Source organism: Cynocephalus volans, chromosome 10, assembly GCF_027409185.1.
Source record: "Cynocephalus volans isolate mCynVol1 chromosome 10, mCynVol1.pri, whole genome shotgun sequence".
Taxonomy (NCBI): Eukaryota; Metazoa; Chordata; class Mammalia; order Dermoptera; family Cynocephalidae; genus Cynocephalus; species Cynocephalus volans.
In genome coordinates this window covers 29,041,011-29,062,812 of record NC_084469.1, presented here as the reverse complement: position 1 = coordinate 29,062,812, position 21,802 = coordinate 29,041,011, and the positions used below count along the sequence as shown (strand labels likewise).

The 21,802-nt window shown below is 44.9% G+C and overlaps 1 protein-coding gene across 1 annotated transcript in view; it reads right to left on the bottom strand.

Moving 5' to 3' along the window:
- Positions 1–17,775: 17,775 nt before the first annotated feature.
- RPA1 (replication protein A1) overlaps positions 17,776–21,802 on the bottom strand; it is a 58,731-nt gene continuing 54,704 nt past the window's right edge. Inside the window, exons 16-17 of the mRNA XM_063110499.1 lie at positions 20,201–20,287; positions 17,776–18,710 (exon numbers count right to left, since the gene is read on the bottom strand). Coding sequence (XP_062966569.1) covers positions 18,606–18,710; positions 20,201–20,287 — 192 coding nt within the window. The 3' untranslated portion in view covers positions 17,776–18,605. The remainder of the gene's footprint in view (positions 18,711–20,200; positions 20,288–21,802) is intronic.

Below are 21,802 nucleotides of genomic sequence, written 5' to 3'. Positions count from 1 at the left end.
TCTTCTCCCCATGGGATGGGCTGCACCCCCAGACTCAGCTGGCACCAGGGCCCAGCTCCATCCGGTACTGCCAGCGACCTACTTTCCTTTGTTGTTGTTTTTGGAAGTGCTGATGTCAATGCAGAATTCAGCAGAGAGGCTGAATGAGAAAAAAAGAAGGTGGGGGGAGAAGGGAGAGAGCGAAGGAGAGGAGTGGAAAAGAGAAAGAGCATCCAACAGCGATGATGGTGGCAAGTGCTGACCACAGACTGTGATGGTCCCCACAGGGCCTGCCCTCCAGAGCTGGGATCAGTCTGGGCCTTGTGGCTTCAGGCTAAGTAACCAGAGAAGAGGCTTCCTATGGCTTCCTCTGCCCCTCAGCACACCAGGGGAGGAGGTGAGGCCCAGGCAGCCACGCCCAGATGTGCCTTCCCGGATAAGAAGCCAAGTGCGTGGGGCACCTCCACACACTCTCCCTGGGGGCCTGGAGGTGGTGGGTGGGCATTCATCTGTCCTGCCATTGGAGAGATGCCGAGTTGCAGCCACCCAGACAATGGGGACTTGGTGGAGGCTCTCTACGCTTGCCGGGGCTGGGGAAATTGGTCTTTGGGGACGCTGAAGGCAGTTTCCTGTGTTCACTTGCTCCTTGGTGACTCACATGACAGAGCTCTGCCGGCAACTCACCTGCTCTCACCTCCCATTCTCAGGTGCCCCAGGAGAGCTGTGGGGTTTGGGGTGAGGAGAGCTACAGACTGTCCGATGCATGGCAGCAAAACTGCAGAAAATCCTCCCAATGCACTGCCTGCCCTTCTGGGCTCTGAATCTTGTCCCTTCTTCACTGCCTGGCTTTCCCATTTTATGCTCAGTGTTGAACTCCAGCCCTGGGATGAAAAGACTCTGCACTTTCAGCCCATTTGCAAGCCCCAGCTGCCACTGCACTGTCTCAGCAGGGGCTGCTGAGCAGAACCACAGCCAAAGCATCTGGCCACCATTCCTGGGCTGAGCCCTTCCTCAGGACCCTTGGTCAACAAATTCTTAATGATAAAGCAATTTCAGATCCACATTTTCATGAAACCCAAGGCTGTAAGCCTCAGGATACCACATATGTAGTGCATTTCCCCCTCCAAGGTTGCATCCGTGTGCCCAAGGGACTCCATTCAGGTGGGGCTGGAGACTGGGGTGGGTAAGATTCTCCTGCTCTCTCTTGGACCCCTTCCCCCAAACATGCTTGGCATATGATTAAAGTCATTCTCTCCTGCTCCGTAAGCTCATACATTTTTCAGATAAAGAAATATACCAAGGAGACAAAGCCCTCATATGCTGAAATTAGACCCCGAAAAATAGGTTACCTGACAATTACTTGTTTCTAAGTGGAGCGTGATCTAGCGTCGGAAATGCTGGGTGAGCTGCTGGTGCTGCCGCCTTCTCCTCCCAACTTACTGCCTCTTAACCTCTCTCAGTCCCTCGGTTTAGAGCCGGGAGAATAACTCTCCTCACCTCCCTCCATCGTGGGCTGGTGCAAGGCATAATGAATCAACGTCTGAAGCACCCTGAAGAGGCCAGGTTCGGGACGCCGTGTAAGTACACAGCATCGCCAGCTACCTCTCGAATATACATCGCGCTGATTTATTTACCTCCTGTGAAAGACAACAATCATCTTATTTGCACTTGATGCTGCAGCTTCCTGCATAGCCTATAACACCCTCCCTCTGCTGCTGCTAAGGACTCCTTAAAGCGGCTCCTTTCCGTGGAAGAGACCTTCCCTCGCCCTGCATCTCTCTTGCCTTACGGATCACAGCGTTCTTCCCCAACTCACAATCTGTTGCCACAAAACGTGCCACCCCACTGTAGGCGGGAGGCCACAGCCTCTCCAAGGGAGGACGAGGAAATGGATCCCATAGGCAGAAGAGGCTTCCTTGGAAGTCAAATGCTGCCAATAAGTAAGAAGCAAAGCAGGGTGCATGAAAGGTAAATGGATGTGGTTTAGATGTTGGGTCATTTAAAGAGTGCCCCGGCGCATGGTTTGCTCATTACCACGCAGGGCCACAGACTGGTGGCAATTAGGCTGGCACAGGGAGTGGGGGAGGGGCAGCACGTGAGTCCCCCTTCCTTTCTGGCTCTTGACAGTCCCTTTATTTTCAGCAGCATTCAGTACTTGGTGCTCATTCAGAAAATAATATTAAAAGAAAAAGAAAAAAAGAAAGAATGAGAGAAAAAAGGTTTGAAAGGTTCTTATTAGTTCTGAAAATCAGAAAGGCTGCTGCTCCTCAGACATCCAAGCCCGGCTGGGGGACTTCGCCTCGGCCGAGTGTTTGACATTCGGTAGCAATAGGGTCTGTGCAAGAGACCCTTGGGTACCACCTGCCAGAAGACAGGATAAATGCAGCCTCTTTCCTCAGAGCAAAGCCTCGGGACTGAGTCCCCAGTACTAGTGTGTGAGGCCGATGGCAACGGAGGCCCCTACAGAATGTCTCTATTTCCATGCTAATCCTAGGCCGCGCCAAGAAGGGACACTTGAGCAGGACAGGGCCTCCAGAGCTCAGAGAACTGCACCCAGTGGTTCTGCCATGTTCCAGGAGAAAGCAGGGGCCAGGGTGGGGCGGCGGTGGAGGGGATGGAATAACCCGGTATTCCCGCCCCCACGTGGCCGCCTCCAGACCCCTTGCGGGCTGATCTGCAGATCCCGGAAAACGGGGCTTGTGCTTGTCTCTAAAGGAATGTCACTGCTGGGCCTTTCAGCTTCTTTCCTGAGTGCTTTTGAGATCAAACCCCCTAAATTTGTTGACTAAAAACTTTGCCAAGGGAACAATACCCACCGAGGTGCAGAATGTAGTGCCAACTCTCTCATTAGAGTGTCTTTCAACATGAAAACTCACTGCCAATGACAATGGGCATTTGGCCACTGCCAGTTCAAAGTACAATGCTGAAGAAAGGAGAGGAAAACTACTATGTCCAGGTCAAAAAAGATTAAGTTTATGGCGGTAGAATGAGGCTGAAGCTGTTTACTGCATGCTTGGTGCCACTTTATTTTTTTAAAGGTGATTTTCAAAAATCTTCTTGCTGTTGGTGATGTGCCTTTTTTGCATGGGATGTGGGCCCTGTGCTGATGGCCCGTGTTCCTTCATGCTGTGGCTCAGATGTCACTAAGCAATAAAACCCCAACCACTAAGCATTACAAGTACTAAGGTAGTCAGGCAATTGTACCTGATGCACAAGAAAGCAGATGCCAGGAAGCTGCTGGGGTAAAGAAGGGTGAGCACTGAGCTGTGCGGGGAGGACTCTAACAGCAGCCCCAGGAGCCAGGCATCCCAGCGATTATTGAATGCGGGGGGAACTTGAGGGCGTCCTGGCTCCCCTCACTGACCCAGCCAAAAGAACACGAGAGAATTCAAGACGGCAGAAAGACAGGCTGTACGAGTTTCCCAGGGCTGCCAAAACATATGACCACAAACCGGCCAGCTGAAGACAACAGAAATTCATTCTCTCCAATTCTGGAGGTCAGAAGTCTGCGATCAAGGTGTTGGGAAGCAGTCTCTGCTTCATGCCTCTCCCTCAGCTTCTAGTGGCCTCCAGCAGTCCTGGGCACTCCTTGGCATGTGGAAATGTCACTCCATTCTCTGCCTCTGTCTTCACATCACTTTCCTGTCTGTGTCCTAGTTCCTTCTGTTCTCTTATAAGGTTATTTGTCATTGGATTTGGGGTCCACCTAATTCAAGATGATCTCATCTTGAGATCCTTAACGTAGTTACATCTGCAAAGACCCTTTTTCCAAATAAGGTCACATTCACATGTTCCCGGTAGACATATCTTTTGGGGACTCAATCCTATGATAGCCAAAGCCATGGAGAAGTGCTCCCAGGACAAAGCCTTCTCCCTACCACTAGTTAGCCTCCCCTGGATCCTCTGCCTGTCGATGGGAATTTCCCAGCAGCCCTTGGGGCATCTGTGATTTTGGATCCACAACAAAGCCCCAGGGACATCGAACCTTTCCTCAAAGCCAGGCCACAGCTTTCAAAACCATTTCCCTGTTTCAGAGTGTCACTCAGCCCTGAGTCCCTTCTCTCTGGGGTGGTTTCTAAGGTGGCAGGCCACAGCAAAGCATCTTGCCCACAAGGCACCCTAGGGGAGGAAGGGAACCAAAACGACAGTGTCAAGCCAAGGGCTGAAACTGTGACACCCCGCTCACATTCGTCCTCACCTCAAGCTCGGAATTGCAAGGGCCAAGCACAGGGCTTTGCAAATATTTACCAGCTTTTTCTTAATGGAAAAGGGATGTAAGCTCATTATATTCTAAAGCGACCTGAGATGTTATTGGTTGGTTTTCATCATTCAAAAACTCTCTCTTTGATAGAGTCAAAACCGACCTACCTGCAACGTGATCCAACCACTGTCCCAGATTTGCCTTCAAGAGCTCTAGAAATGAAGGTCATTCTCGGGCTCCAGAAGCTGCCTCATTCTAATCAGTTGAGGGCATGACAATGTCCTCCCAGAGGCACAGGGCACTACTGGCAGCTGGGCCAGACCAACCAAAGGAGTTTCAGCCCTTCCACGAGCATGGATGGCAACCATCACCACATTTTTTGAATTTAGCTATGTGCTAAGTGCTTTATGGGCTTTTGTGCTAAATGCTAAGTACATTATGTGTATTATTTCTAATCCTCACAACAGGCCTGAAAAGCATGCATTAATATCATCCCCACTCTATGTAGGAGGGAATGCATTCTAGGGTCAGGTTATGGAAGATGTGGGATTTGAACCCAGGTCTGTCCATCCAGAACCCTTGTATTATCTTCTCCCTGTGCTGCCTCCCTCATGTGCAAAGGAAAAGTCTCCTTCCTATGCCTGGGGGCCAGAAAGAGGGGAAAGGATGAGCATCCTCAAAGGGGGGGTGACAATGAAGCATAAACTCCAGTTTCATACCTAAACCTAAACCAAGCACTAATGTCTTATTTCAATTTCTCTAAACATACAGTTCAGTTACAGTCCGTTAAAAAAAAAAAAAAAAGCATAACTGGTTCTCGAGAAATGTCAAGTATTACATTTCAGTGCACACGTACAGAACAATCCAAATGTTGGACATCCACAAACAGATGCAAACCTTCACTAAAGTCTCCTCCAAACGCACATCACTGAGGTTTGAAAAGAGCAGCTTACGCTTCCAGCCCAGTTAGTTTCCCTAGCATGTGAGCTCCGACCCACCAAAGTCTGGTTTACCTAGAGGAGAAAACATAACCATTATTATCTCTCACACATTTACAGAAGGGTTTATGCTTTCTCTTTTCCACAAATTATTGCATTTGACCCTCACTTCCGCCATGGGAGGTGGGAGGGACTGACATGACCATCACTGAACAGGTGGAGACGTGGGGAGGTGAAGTGGGTTTCCAGCGTGGAGCCCGAGGAGGAAGGAAGGGTACTAACTAGGTGTCCTCTTTTCTCTATATCCTTCTCGCGGGATCCCCACTGTCCTTTTGCGAGCTTCAGAGTCCCTGAAAAAATATGGTCCTTCGAGATTCTACCAAAGAGTTGGAGTGGGAGGAGGAAGGATGGAAGAGGAAGAGGAAGGTCTGTGGCAAGAACAGAAAGAGGAGACATGATATCAGCATTCTGCCAGGGACCCAGGAGATCAGCAAGAACAGCTAGGCTCCTTCAAGGAGATGGAACCAGAGGTCTTTTAAATTAAACGTTCCTCTCACTTGCAAGACCTTTTCCTTGGGACCGTGAGCTTGCCCTCAGCAATGACAGTGTCGGCCCCAGAGAGATCTGGAAGGCTGGCAGCAACTAGTCCGCTCTGGTGTGCCTGTGGCGCCAGGTCTTAGATGCAGGTGCTTCTCTGAGGTCATATCGTCTAATGAATTAAGGTTAACAGCTAAACAGTGAAAGAAAGGGCACCAAACTTTATCCTGTTACCGCTTTGCTTCTAAGTAAATACTTTGGGGATTGCCTCACTCAGTCGTCAAATACCAGTAGTTCCAGCGAACGACAAGCTGACGGCAGCTGAGGGCCTCCAGAATACATGAGCGGACCCATCCTTCCTTAAGAGGTCAGACTGGTCTTTGCCTCTTGCAAAACTCCCAGGACACAGGAAAGCTTAACAGTCATACTTCAGAAAATTGTATTGGCCTAATAATTCCCACCCACAGGAGCACTGGCTCCTGTAGCAATGGATCCCCAGAGGTTGACCCCTTTTCCCCACAGCTGGAAGTGTCCTCCCTGCAAAATTCCCTGTGGCCCACAGTTCTATTTTGGGGGACCACTCTGCTCTTGCACATGGAAAAAGGAACAGTTGAGGTTTACATGGTCATTTTTGTTACAGTAATGAAAGCCTTGAAATGATCACAGAAGGAAAATAGGAAAATATGCCTCCTTAAAAGAGCTGAGACAAATTATTATAGCAACTGAATCCTAAAAGGAATTTTCAAGTAAAAATATGGCTCATGTGAAGTTGTTATGGCAACTGACATTTAAAAGTAACTGGATTTGGGCAAGTTTCTTTCCCCACCCTCTCTGCAAAGTCTTGCAGGAACTTCATGCTAAAATTATGCTTTAATTTTAATTAGCCAAATAGGTCATAAACATAGCTAATTCCCAAATCCTCACAATTTCTACCCTGCAAGCAGCTGATCTACTAATGAGAAAATATTTCTACAAAAACCCACTTGCCATTAAAAACTCCTATCCAATATTTTTCTAATATAATTTATCAATTTAAACACATTGCATAATGTGATATTCTGTAGCATTCCATTAAAATGATAAATAGCAGTGGGGGGAAAAACCCAAGAGATTAAACATATTGCAAGCAGCGTTACTGTGTTTAAATAACTCGGACCATTGCCGAGGAAAACACACTGTTCCCATCCTCAAATACAATCTAAACTCAGCTGCATATCCCTGACTGTAAGGGTATTAATAGGACAGAAGAAGGGGGCAATAAGAAATGACAGGCAACTTCAAAGAAATAAAATTTCTATTAGGCTTTGTTATAAGATTACATCAAAGCAGTTCATATGTTTTAATCTGGGGAAGAGAAAAAGCATCTACTTGGGGTTTGTGCCTGGGGGCTGCTCTGTGTACCGAACCAGACAGTTTGCATAATGAACAATTTTCATTCAATCAGGATCTCAGCATAGATAACTCCCACTCGAAGGTCCCGGGCACAGGCTCATTGTTTTTATTCTCCCAGCTCCACCTACTGGAGAAACAGCGCATAACAGGGAGAGAAGGCTGCAGGGCAGACTTTCCGAGGCACTGTTCTGAATTCAGGAACCTAAAGTTAGAGACCTGAATTGAAACACCTCCTTCCAAGGCCCAAAGGGCCTCTGTGAGATACCAGCGCAGGCCGGGAGAACTCGAGGGGTTGTGGGACCAAAACCTTTGCCCTTTCCACTGCTGCCTGACTTGGGGGGCTTAGACATTGCTGTTGCATTCCGGGCCAAACACCAGGGAGACTGAAGTTGCTGGAAGGCAGTTTGCCTCGAGTGACTGGTGGAAAGGTCACTGATTTTTTTTTTTAGTCATCTTTCAAGTCTCCCAGCTGTCTGGGTCTTCAAAAATAAAACGGGGAGAAAAAGCTATCCAAATGGAATTGCATTTTCATGCACAGTGGCAAACTAAAAAGCTGAACAAATCGTTTTCAAAAACTGGCACAAACGACATTGGCTTGGAGAGTCCTGGGCGAGTCGGCTGCGCCAGGACCCGGGGCTGCGGCCTAATCCGCCTTTATCCGCGCGGGCTTAGCGCGCTCCCGCCGCCGCCTCCCGGGCCGGGGCCGAGGAGCAGCCCCGCTCCACCTGGCTCCGTCCCCCGGGAGGCCGCGCCGGGAGCGGGAGCGACACCACGCCGCGTGAAACTGTTTTCGAAAACCTGGGATGATCATTTAAATGTTTAAAATATGCACATGGTAATTCAAAACTAATTACCCTGAGCACATTTGAAACATTTATGCCATCCTCTCTGGATCCTGCCTACTGATTGTGCACCGCAGCTCACTCTGGCGTTTCTATAAACTGCTTCAGCGATTTTAACTTCCAGGCTAAATCAGGCAGCCGCAGCCCTGCCTCCCGCCCCTGGTTGGAGGAAGGGACCCCTTCCCTGACTTCCAGGAGAGGAGGCTGTGCCCCGTTTCCCTGGAGAGCCATTTGTCATGGTCTTGTGGCTCTGGCTGCCTAAGCATTGCTCTCACTGTGTTCATAATTGTCATTTCCATTATTTAATTTAGGTTAAAATGACCTCTCTCCCCACCTATTCCTTTTCTCGATGTTCCTCCCCATTTCCCCTTCCTCCGCCTCAGCATGTGGCCCCCATTTCCTAATTCAATCCGGAGCATGGAAAAGTTCCCCTGATAGTCATATCCCACCTGGTTCCTTCTCCATCTGGGGCTAATAGGGGACGTTTGCAGGGGATGTAAGAGGGCCACACCTACCAGCCATCTTGAGAAGCAGGGCTGAAGTGGGCCACCCTGAGTGAACAGCAGTCATTGCTGAGCATGTGCTGTTGTAGCCAAGGGCATGGGCGCGCACACACACAAGGGGTCACCTACCACACACACACATGCTATACACGTGCATATGCGCCTCACACACTGAGCAAAGCCTGCTTGCAGACTAGGCTAATTAGAACTGGGTAGATCCTGAAGCAAATTCATTTCCCCATTCTCCAGAATAAAATGAGTTCTCTTCCTTTGGGGGCACTAAACCGGCATGCCAGTGGCTAAGAGACTGAGAAAGGGGATGCTGTAGCCAAAATAACTTCGACTTCCTAAGTCTATCCAAGGAGGCTGACCTCGGGCTGGGGAGCTGGAATTGGAAGAGGCACAATTCTGGAATTAAGAAATCAGCACTGGCTTATAAATATGTTCCAGGAAAGAGATGAGCTATGGCTGCCTCCTTATTAGCTTTCCAAAGGTGCCAGCGGTGGGTTTGAGACGTTTAGGAATACAAAACTGGGTTAGATTCCCACAGTCAGCTCAAGTTTGATAGAGTGATATTACCAGGTTTAACTAGGGCCATTAAGAGACTCTTCATTATCCCCACACCACCGCCACCGAAGTTATCACATGAGCCATAATGGAAGAGAGAATTTTCATTCCATCAACAAGAGAGGGAGCCAGTCTATCTTTGTCCAAAGAAAATGAGCAGCCCAGCATGAAGCTTGTGAGGAATCGAGTGTACAACACTCCAGTAACATCCCTGGCAGGGTTTTCTCAGCTGCTTAGTTGGCTAAGCTAAGCAGAGGCGGGCTGCAGTGGAGCAATCTTCCTGTGTACCTGGCTTGCAAGAACACCAGCTCTGTGAGCCACTGAAAGGTCAATTAATGACAAAGGACACTCACTAAGACCCACATTCCAAAGGGCTTAAGTATTAAGCTCCAAGGAAATCAAGATCCAGACCGCTCGCCCGTTGTTCAGCAATGTCATTTATTTTTCTACAGAGATCTACCACTCAAACCAAGCTAATTTCCTTGGTCTCACCTGCTCCTAGTTCACCTTCTCCAACACAGTGTGCCTGTGAAATAGACTTCTCTTTTCTTCCTGCCAGCCCATTTTTTGCACCTTCACAATGTGACAGCTCACAAGTTGTGTGAGCGCCTCCACCAGGCTGTCCCCTCCCCTCCACTGGACCCCTTCCCCACACCACATACTCGATCTGCTCTATATCACTCAGCTTGTTTATAAAAAGTGTTCTTCCATTTTAGTCCTCGTAGGTTAAAACTGAGAGAAGGGACCAGGTCTTTTATTTTCTTTGCATTTCTCGCGGCATCTCAAGTAGTGTTTTCACAATAGAGACACCATGTTAGATATACTGACGGGCCCCATATGCCAAGCAAAAATCTAGCCCCTCATTCACATGATCCTGGCATCCTATAACTTGCCCAAAGCCAGATTTATTGCTCTCGCTGTCAAGTGAATCTTCTCTAAGCCTCACTTAAAAGCTACCACTTGGCAGAGGATCGAGCTAGGAGTGCAGGAGAGCAGGTGATGGTAAGGGTAGGATGGGGTGCGGGGGGGAGGTGGAGCAAGTAATTGAAGCTCCGAGAACTACAAGCTCAATATTTAGCCTAACTGGTAATTTGCTGTGACAATTATGCCACGAATGGAACACTGCTACTATGCAAGAATGTCACTGTCTAATTAAGAGGGCTCTGCTTTTCCTAGTCATCTGCACTTTAATAACACACACAAAATGAGACACGGCTCCAAGAGCTAAAGGTTCTGTTAGGAGGCACGGGCAGCCTGTGGCTGGGGTGTGCACCCCAGGCACGAGCGATGCTGCCCAGTAAGCCACGAACACCTTCAATCCTTCTGCAGCCAAGAAGGCAGGAGACCCATTCAGGCCTCTTACCACACGAGCCCCATTTGACTGACAAGCATCTTCCCGGAAAGCAGGTGCGTGCCTCCACTGCAAATCGACACGCTTTCCCACAGCACCTCTTTCCAACCAGGAAGGCTCGCTGTGGCTTTGATCCTTAAAGAGTAACTTTAATAAGGATTTTCATAAAAATAAAAGTCCACGGAAACAGATCTTCCTCTTAAAGATGGAGAGAAAGACAGCAGCAGACAAACACACAAACCCCCTAACCGCTGGTTAAAGACTCGGGTGTGAGACAAAGGAATATTCTTAACATCCTGCCCATGAAGAAGGATGTTACCATCTTCTAAATTGACTGCTAGGTTCCTGAAATGTGGCTAAGCAAGACAAACTGTTTTTTGCTTAATTAGTGGCTCCTTTATGGAAGGTTTGCTGCCTGGAGAGAGTCCATTACAAGAGGAATGCTCATTTACAGCAATATACCTTATACAGCTATTCAGATTTTAAATAAATAGCAAAGAAGGAAATTGGTGGCAGTGGTGGTGGGAATAGGTGTGTTATGGAAGCAGAAAAGCTTCTGCAAAAGACAGGCTTTGCATTACAAGCCTAAGTGCTGAGGAGATCAGCTTTCCTAGGAAAACACATAAGGCTTGAAAATTTTAGGCCAATAGAAATGACCTCTGTACCATGGCTGACTGAAGATATAAATAAACTTCAACACGAACAGCAGTGTCAACGGTGAGAGGAGATGAGAGTGCAATTGGGGCTTATTTTTAAAAGGTCCCGGTTGTGCTGGCTCCATTTCAGGGTAGGGTATTCATGTGCACAAAGCCGCTGCTCCCTGCGGCGAGGGCTCCTGCTTTACCGGGCACCAGCCGTGGGATGCCTAACCATTGGAAGGGAGCTGCACCACACACAAGTTAAATATAGGCTGGGTTATCTGCATTTTACAAGCACCAAGAATGTCATCTGAGGAAGCTGTCATTTTTAATGACAGCACAAACTTCCAATTACCAACTGGGTAATACACTAGGGAACAGGTACAATTTTATAAGAATGGTTCACAATTATGAAAAGTTTACACGATCACTTTTGAATTGATTGGATATAAGTATTTTTCATAAGGCAGGGAGGATTAAATTTTTTACGTGGTTATTCAAGGCTGAAAAAAAAAAAAAAGATCGTCTTCTTTAAAATTATACATTCTGGGCCGATCCCGTGGCACACTCGGAAGAGTGCGGCGCTGGCAGCACAGCAGTGCTCCCGCCGCGGGTTCGGATCCTATATGAGGATGGCCGGTGCGCTCGCTGGCTGAGCGCTGTGTGGCCGGTCACAAAAATGACAAAAAAAAAATAAATAAATAAATTTAAAAAATAAAAAATAAAAAAATAAATAAAATTATACATTCTGAGATTTATCAACAGCTAGGAAGTAGGAGGTGTAAGGTGAGAGCCATTAAAAGCCTGGCAAAGCTGAAAGTCTGTAAAAAATGGCCAGGTGACTGGTTCAAAGTCTCACATACACTCACAAGTTCACTGGCAAGTCATAAACCCTCATGATAAGCCCAATGCAAGAGTTAGGGGTCTGGCAATAGATAGCACAAGTAAGGACCTCTTACACCAGTGTGGTCAAACATGATTCACACAAGGAACCCAGTTTGCTTTGGTGCCTCCCACCTAACTTCCACGGCATCTACATGGCTTCGTCTGTCAGTGACACATGCAGCACGAGTGGCTTTATCATGTGTTGTGCACATTGTTCTGTACAGACCAGACATCTCCTGACCTAAGTGAAGGCTACAATTTCCGTAAGTCTCAATCACCCAATTCTTTGTGAAGTCTTTCCTGATGACTCTAGTCTCCAGCGATTGCTCCATCCACTGAGTTTTAACTTCACTATGATATGACTGCTCAGCCCCAAGCCTTGGTCCCCATAATCCACAGCTCTTGGGGAACAAAGCATCTTGATTTAAAATCACCTAGAAAGAGGCTAGAACAGAAGGTCAATGAAGATGCGTGATTACAAGCTTTTCTCAATGACTTACCAAAACTGCTATCACAGATATAGTTAGCAGGTTTAATAATCATTAGCTGATAGCTTTAGATAAAGGATCAGGTTGATTTATAAAGCAAATCAAATGTGTTCTCAAGAGGCCATTTCTGCCATGCTGGCAGAAAACAAGAAGGGTCGGGCCTCTTCGTGGTAGGTACAATGAAACTATCTATGGCTCCAAAGTCTTCTTTTCCCCTCTCCTCCCTACATTAATCTACCTGCTTCCAAGCTCCTGCTCAAATTACCTGCCAGCCCTTGATGGTACACAGGGCTACAGGAGTTATCACTGAACTAAGGCAAAGGAAAAGCAATCAGAAAACCTAACAGAACAAGAAAAGAAGGCATATATATTCACAGTGCCACAGGTATAAATACTCCTGCCTATCAAAACCTGAGTTTATGATAGTATCAGGCATACCTCCGAGATATTGCGGGCTCTGTTCCAGACCATCACAATAAAGCAAATATTGCAATAATGAGAGTCACACACAACTTTTGGTTTCCCAGTGTGTGTAAAAGTTATGTTTACACTATATTGTAGTCTATTAAGTATGTAATAGCATTACATCTAAAAAAGAAATACGTATCTTAATTAAAAGATACTTTATTGCTAAAAAATGCTAATGATCATCTGAGCCTTCGGTGAGTCCTAGTCTTTTTGTTGGTGGCTGCTGACTCATCGGGGTGATGGTTGCTGAAGGTTGGGGTGGCTGTGGCAATTTCTTAAAATAATGCAGCAATGAAGTTTGCTGCATTAACTGACTCCTCCTTTCACGAAAGATTTCTCTGTAGCACGCGATGCTGTTTGATAGCGTTTTACCCACAGGAAAACTTCTTTCAGAATTGGAGTCCATCCTCTCAAACCCTGCGGCTGCTTTATCAACTAAACTTATGTCATATTATAAATGCCTTGTTGTCTTTCAACCATGTTCACAGCATCTTCACCAGGAGTAGTTTCCACTTTAGGAAACCACTTATTTTGTTCATCCCTAAGAAGCAGCTCCTCATCCATTAAAGTTTTATCATGTGATTGCAGCAATTCAGGCAAGTCTTCAGGCTCCACTTCTAATTCTAGCTCTTTTGCTATTTCTACCACGTCTGCAGTCACTTCCTCCACTGAAGTCTTGACCTCTCACAGTCTTCCATGAGGGTTGGAATCAACTTCTTCCAAACTCCTGTTAATGCTGATATTTGGGCCTCCTCCCATGAATCACAAATGTTCTTCATGGCATCTAGAATGGTGACTCCTTTCCAGAACGTTTTCAATGGACTTTGCCCAGATCCATCAGAGGATCACTGTCTATGGCAGCTATAGCCTTACAAAATGTATTTCTTAAATAATAAGACTCGAAAGTTGAAATTACTCTTTGATCCATGGGCTGCAAAATGGATGTTGTGTTGGCAGACATGAAAACATTAATCTCCTTGTACATCTCAATCGGAGCCCTCGGGTGACCATGTGTGTCATCAATGAGCAGTGATGTTTTGAAAGGAATCTTTTTCTGAGCAGCAAGTCTCAATAGTTGGCTTAAAATATTCAGTAAACCATGCTGTAAACAGATGTGCTGTCATCCAGGTTCTGTTGTTCCATTTACAGAGCATGGGTAGTGTAGGTTAAGTATAATTCTTAAGGGCCCTAGGATTTTCAGAATGATAAATAAGCATTGGCTTCAACTTAGTCACCATCTGCATTAGCCCCTAACAGGAGAGTCAGCCTGTTCTTTGAAGATTTGAAGCCAGGCATGACCTCTCCCATTTAGCTAAAAGTGTCCCAGATGGCATCTTCTTCCAGTATAGGCTGTTTTGTTTACTTTGAAAATCTGTTGTTTAGTGTAGCCACTTGTATTAGTCCATTTTCTGACCCTTATAATATCAGAAACTGGGAAATTTACAAGAAAATGAAATTTATCTCTTACAGTCTTGGAGGTTGAGAAGTGCAAAGTTGAGGGGCACCTCTGGTGAGGGACTTCTTCCTGGTGGGGACTCTCTGCAGAGTCCCAAGGTGGCACAGGGCATCACTTGGGGGGTGTGGCGAGAGCATACTAAGGTACTTTCTGCCTCTCCTTATAAAGCCACCAGTCTACTCCATGATAACCCATTAATCCAAGGATGGATTCATCCATTCATGAGGGCACAGCCCTCATGGTCCAATCATCTCTTAAATGCTCCGCCTTTCATACACCATATTGGAGATTAAGCTTCAACAGGAGCTTTGGAGGGGACAAACATTCAATCCAAATCACCACCTTCACTGACGATCTTAGCTAGACCTTCCAGAGAACTTGCTGCAGCTTCTACGTCAGCACTTGCTGCTTCACCTGGCGCTTTCATGTTATGGGGACGGCTTCTTTTCTTAAACCTCATGAACCTACCACTGCTGGCTTCAAACTCTCCTTCCGCAGCATCCTCAGCCTTCAGAGAATTGAGGAGAGTTAGGGTCTTGTGCTGGGTTAGGCTTTGGCTTAAGGGAAAGTTGTGGCTGGTTTGATCTTCTACCCAGACCACTAAACTTTCTCCGTATCAGCAACAAGGCTGTTTTGCTTCCTTACCATTCATGTATTCACTGGAGTAGCACTTTTAATTTCCTTCAGAGTTTTTTTTTTTTGGCAGCTAGCCAGTATGGGATCCAAAGCCATGCTCTAACCAGTTGAGCTCACCAGCCAGCTCCTCCTTCAGGAACTTTTCTTTTGCATTCATAACTTGGCTGTTTGGCAGGAGACCTAGCTTTCAGCCTATCTCAGCTTCCAACACGCCTTCCTCACTAAGCTTAATCATTTCTAGCTTTTGACTTAAAGTGAGAGACATGTGACTTTTCCTTTCACTTAAACACTTAGAGGACATTGTAGGGTTACTAACTGGCCTAACATCAGTATTGTGTGTTTCAGGCAATAGGGGGGCCCAAGGAGGAGAACAAGGGGGAACGGCAGGCTGGTGGAGAAGTAAGAGCACACACATTTATTAATTTATCACTGTCTTATGTGGGTGCAATTTGTGGCACCCCAAAACAATGACAATAATAACATCAAAGATTGCTGATTACAGATCACCATTACAGCTACAGAAACCATGAAGGTTTGAAATATTGCAAGAATTACCGACATGAGACAGAGAAACGAAGTTAGCACATGCTTTTGGAAAAATGGTGCTGATAGACTTGCCTCAATGCAGGGTTGCCACAAAGCTTCAATTTGTAAAAAATGCAGTATTATATGTGAAGCACAGTAGAGCAAGGCATAATAAAACAAGGTATGCCTGTAATTAGAAAGTATAACATCCAGCAAGCCAATGGGCTCAACAAACTTACACATCCATATAGCCAAATACCACTTAAAATTATGCAGACTGAAAGAGAAAAGATGTGCATTCTATAGTGCTGGGAGAAAAGTGTTAAAGAATATCTGTATAGCATAATCCCATTTTTAATTAAAACTACATTTATACACAAAAATACATAGAAAAAAGTAGTCAGCTATATGAGGCTACTTCAAAAAGTTCATGGAAAAGTGGAATTAAAAGATAAGATGGATATTTCCGTGAACCTTTTGGATTTTTTTTTTTTTTTTTGACCGGTAAGGGGATCGCAACTCTTGGCACGGTGTGGTCTGCACCACGCTCAGCCAGTGAAAAGAAGACTAAACAACCTGTTCTATTTTCCATAAATAAAACCTTGGAAGGCATATTGCTGAAGGGACACAAGTCAATATAAACCTTTACATACTGGGCTGCCAAACTTCACTTTTAGACAGTATATTAATTATATAGTCAATAACCATGGGTTTCATTAGTGTATTAAATACCACGATCAATAGTATTTATACTTTTCAAAGACAGGCCACTCAGAGAAAAAGTGGGGGAGGGGAAAATTTTTGACCCTGCAGTTCAAAAAAGTCAGAATGGCACACTAGAGATTAGCAAGGCTTTAATGGAAAGCATAAAACACTGAAAATACAGACAGAAATCAGATTATTACCCTTTTATTTTTTTTTCTCTGCCTCTTTCACAATGAGACTGGAGGGAATTCAAGAACCATTTTTTTTTAAGGTGAAATGATTAGTTTTTTTCCTAATTGCTTAACGCTGATGTCATGGTATACGCAAAATAAACATTGATCTCCAAGATGAGAAATAGAATACGAACAGCCTTTTGAGGTAAACTATATATCCAAGAGAACTCTAAGAACTGTGGACCAGAATCTATTTAGGAAATCCTCAGGGACCTAAATCTCTTAAAAGCATTATAGTGGAGCCGATTTCTGATGCTCCTATACTGGTGATCTGATTTTTAGTAGGGAAATCTGTTAAACACCCTCCCTCCAAGGAGATCCACCCGCCCTCCAACACTCCGCCTGGATATCTGATCATACCCACATAGATGTGCTGGTTTCACAGCACTGGCCACTGAGAAAGCCTGTGGACTGGTACAATGCTGTCTAGCCGCATCCTGGCGCCACTGCTGGTCAGTCCTCTTCTCTGAGTACAGACACATGCTGGGGAGAGGAGGGAATGCTGGGGATAGTAGATCTAAAAGACTGGTTCCTGGACTGAAAGCTAGATTATCACTTCCAACCCACAATTTGTCAATCCAGAATAGTGTTGAAGACTGTAATTTTCTAGTCAATGCTTTATAAGCAAGGTCAACAGAAAAGAGTTTCCATAAAAATCATTGAGGCCTCAGCCAGAGAATCAAGTACAACCCAATTACCATCTCTTGAGAATGGAGAAGGGTAAGAAGGAATGTGTCTAAACAATTAGTGGGATTGAGAAAAAGCTCCTCTATGTTCTCAGGAATGGGAGCCATCATGCCTGTGGCTGTCTGGCTCCTCCCAAAAGGACAGACAAGGATGACACAGACAGGATGTATTACTCTTCACCTCCCAAAAGCTTCCATATGCTGCATTTGCACAAAATAAAAACCAGGGCCTCCAGCTGCAGGCTGACTGCAACACCGCCTGGGTACTTGGAGTAAGATGTGCAGGAAATGCCAAGGGGTAGGTTGCAGCAACAGGACAGATCATTAATATGATTGGGAACACACAAAGCACGCTCTTGATGACTGAAAAGCCTAGTAGCATAATTACTGTTTTCTTACTAGCTCACTGTCTGTACACATTTCAAAGCCTGGATGGTGTCAGACTGCTGTGTAAACATCAATAAAATCTCAAAGTGCCAGATCATCAGCATTCCTGGACACAATGCTTTTTGTTTTTAGTGTTTTCATTCTTTTAAAGATGGATTTCAGGGTTGCAAACATGAGGAAGAATGATCGCCATGCCTTGGACTAATCTTTGAGTTTGTAATGAGTTAACATCTCCCCCAGGTGAACATTTATTATGAAGGATAATTAATTGCTTTCCAGTTACAAGAACCTTTGCATCCAAAGAAAGTAGGATTCACAAAGAATATACTGTTTATTAAAACAAAGCAAGAAAAACAAATTCTATTTAACATAGCTTTAATGAGAAAATGAAACATACAAATGCAAGAAATATGTACAGGTAGAACAAGTGTGCATTTGCCAACCAAAATGCAGCATTAATTGAAGTGAAAACTTGAGCGATGCTTTGTAGTTGCCTGGATTTCCCTGGGGTACAGCAAGTCAATGCTTATCAGCCATCCTCAGAAGAGACAATTTTGATTAATATCAGACCCATCTGACTCAGTCTATTAAAGCCTGAAGGAAGGATATTCTTCAGATATAAAAGATATGTCTTTGATTAATAATTCTACCCTATTGCCATTCTAAGCATTAACAACTATGTGGCACCTCCAAAAAGAATGAGCCTTTGAATTCTAGGAAGACACACTTACTAAAATACCCAGGTTCCCCATATCTACTTCTCAGTTCTCCCTGAAAGAAGCAACCTAAGTTGTGAGGGCGTCACCACTGGGAAGCAAAACCCTAGTTACATAATTTACTTCACTGTCTGCAGTTAGGGTCAATTCGTCTGACATAATTCCTGCTTAAAGATAATGAAATCTTAACAAAACTGAAAAAAGCCTGAAGACAGAGGGAGTGACGGGTACTACACTACCTGGTGGATGACCCCTGCGCACGACACATTTTATGCCACAGCCATCTGGGCATATTTTCCTTTGCCTGCCAATGGGTTCCGAGATGCACACAAGAGAGGAAATTACTTAGTCCACCCTAAAGAGGCTCTCTGTGCCATGGAGCTAACGTGTAATTGTCACACAGGGAGTGGGAAGAAATCAATTCCATTTTGGTTCTTTGTTTCCAAACTTCAGCCCATCAGCACAGCTCTCCTCACAGTACTGCGTTTCTCCTGATGCTCATGATCAGCCTTCTGCCATATTCTCTGTAGTCCACAGGCTTCACGTCCATCACAGTGGCCTTAATTCGGGACTCATCCTTTGAAAAGAGAAAAGCAATGTGTGAATGATGAAAGCCCACGGCATGGAGCAGTGGTGATAACCCCCTTTGCTTCAGTGGTTTCAATGAGCCCAGGGGGAGAAAACAGACACACACTGGATTCAGAGTCAGTGATTCCAATAAAGAAAACATCATGAGTGAGAGCCTAGTCCAGAATTCCTAGGGCTGGGAGAGGGGACAGATCCTCCCTTCCACACAGGCCCTTTTCACCCTTTCCATGTGCTCCCAAACACTCAGAGAACTAGAATCCAAATGGTACAGACTTCAGAGGGCTTATCTACTTCAATTCATTCTCTTTATAGAGGGGGAAATAGGAGCCCAGAGAGGATAAGTGACTTGCCCAAAGCCAAACAGCTAGTTTTGAAAGCTGAACTTTCATTTCAAGAAAAGCTGACTTGTAAAAGAAAAAGAATCCACCACAGAGGAGGAAGACCTGGTGGGTGAGGCAACCTCTCTGTACTTCACCCTCTCTGTCCACACAGGAGAATGGATGACCCTAACAATCCCCCTGACCCCACCCCAATTCTTGACATTGTATCCCACTGACATTTGACCCCCTATCTCACTTAATGCTTACAATAACATACCTATTAACAGGTATTAAGGTGAAGGTCTGATAATAAAACAGAAGGAGTAAACCCTGCAACAAGCAGAGTTGTTTTCAGAATTCTCCCTCCCCACTCATACATTTGCAGCCAGGGACGGAATGGTGCCTTTATAGGCAGAATGGGGTGATGCCCAGAAAGGCTGCATTGTCTCGCTCATGGGTCCTTACATTTTGGTGTGCTCAGTAATCACTAAATACAGTGATATTGATAAGCACGGTCAACAGCAAAGCTCTGAAGTCAGACTGCCTGGGTTGGAAGCTTGGCTCTGCCACTTGCTATAGCATATGACTTCAGGCACGTGACTTATTCCCTGTATGCCTACACTTTTTCATCAGTAAATGGAATAAAAGTAGTTCCTACATATAGGGTTACTGTAAGGATCAAGTGAGATAATACATGTAAAGGACACAGTATATTATCCGGCAGACAGTGCTCAATAAATGCTGTTTTATTAAAACTATACAACTATATGACATTATGAGCAATTTAAGGAATTTTCGAGGCAATTTTAACTACATGTGGTCTTTGTTTCATATACTGATTTCAGAACTTAAACTTGTGGAAGATATCAGTACACAGACCAAAAAAACAGGCTTTAACTGGAAAGCCCATAGAGCATTTCCCCCCTAGATGTTTAGAAAGGGATATTTAGCCTCTCTAAGTCTGTCTCCTCATGTGAAAATGGGGATGATGGTAACAGCTCAGTGCTGGGAAGAGTCAATGGTAACGAATGCAGGGTGCTAAGCACTGGGTCTGGCACATGGTAAACAGTTCACTGACAGCTAATACTGCAATGCTGCTCTGGCTGACAGACAGCAGCTTCCCACTGCTACCCCTTCTGTCCCCAGGGACCTTACTTACATTGTAGGTCTCCAGTTTGACCCTGATTCTGAATGTGAAAGATCGAAAGTTGGCATTCTGGAAAACTTCCTCAAATGCCTGCTCGTTCTGCAAAAACAAATATAAAACTTTAGATATGGAAACTATCAGACCACTTGAAAATATGTTAGACTTTTGAAAAGACTTTGAGAAAATTATCACCCCCAGTGCTTTGAAATTACTTAAGAATGACTCATTTACAGAGGACATCTCATTACATAAAACTGTTTAAATAGAATTTTATTAAAAATTAAAACACTATCTAGAGTAATCAAATCCATAGAAAGTAGAATGGTGGTTGCCAGTGGCTAGGAAAAGGGAGGAAAGGGGAGTTATTGTCTAATGGGTACAGAGTTTCAGTCTGGGAAGATAAAAAGGTTCTGGAGATGGACGGTGGTGACGGCTGCACAACAATGTGAACGTACTTAATGCCACTGAATTGTACACTTAAAAATGGCTAAAAGGTAAATTTTATGTGTATTTTACCATGCACAGAAAATTAAAAACACTCTGAGGAAACACATTCCTAAGACTCCAAATGTTTGGGATGGGACAGATCTGAGGCCCAGCATCTTCATCATGAATTGAGAACTGGGGGAAATACTCAGAGAAAAGTTCAGGCTGCTATATATTCCCGTATCTTGGCCTCTGTATCTATAGTTACGGACGTGGTGAGCAAGCAGGGAAGACAGGTGAAGGGGGCAAAGTTCAGGGAAGGTCTAAAAACCACAGCCCTCTCCCCTCACACCTCAGTTTAAGTTTCTTTGTTTTTTAAAAAAGTATATGGTAAACAGAGAGGGATTAGAGAATATATCTTATATAAATATGCATAAAATAAACTTACAACAACTTTATATAAAACTAATAGTTCATATCAGCCAAATATCTTTGCAAGCCAGAAGGAACATGAAAATGGCTTTGTTATATAGAACTCTTTTTCATAAAGGTTACATTACCGAAAAAAAGCAGCCCCCTGGACTTTCAGATATGTAAATAAAACGAATGTGTTAAACCCACAGAAAAGTATACCAGCTGCCATTATTCTTCCAAGACAGGGAAAGCATGAAGCACATACTCCAAGAATATCATGGTCCCTGAGGGAAGAGTTTCTACATGTCCTCACTCACCAGCAGTAAAAAATCAAATATAATAAGCTCATAAGAAATCTGGAAAGGCTGCCTGCAGCCTTAAAATCTGATATGAAAATAGAGGACCAGGCAAAACAGACAAAAGATACTATCACACTTCAAAGTCAATTCAGTTATTTCTGTGAAAAGATTTGTTGGCACTATTTTCATAGATCTCAGGGCTGGCCAGTTAGCTCCGACGGACGGAGCACAGCTTTATGACACCAAGGTCACAGGTCTGGCTCCCCATACCAGCCAACTGCAAAAAAAAGAAAAAAGAGATCTTGTGGACAATTTAAAAAAGAGGTAACAGGGCTGGCTGGTTAGCTCAGTCGATTAGAACACGGTGCCGATAACACCAAGGTCCAGGGTTTGATCCCTGTACCGGTCAACTGCCACAGGAAAAAGAAAAAGAAAAAAAGAGGTGAGGGCAGAGTCTAATGGACATAAGAAAAAC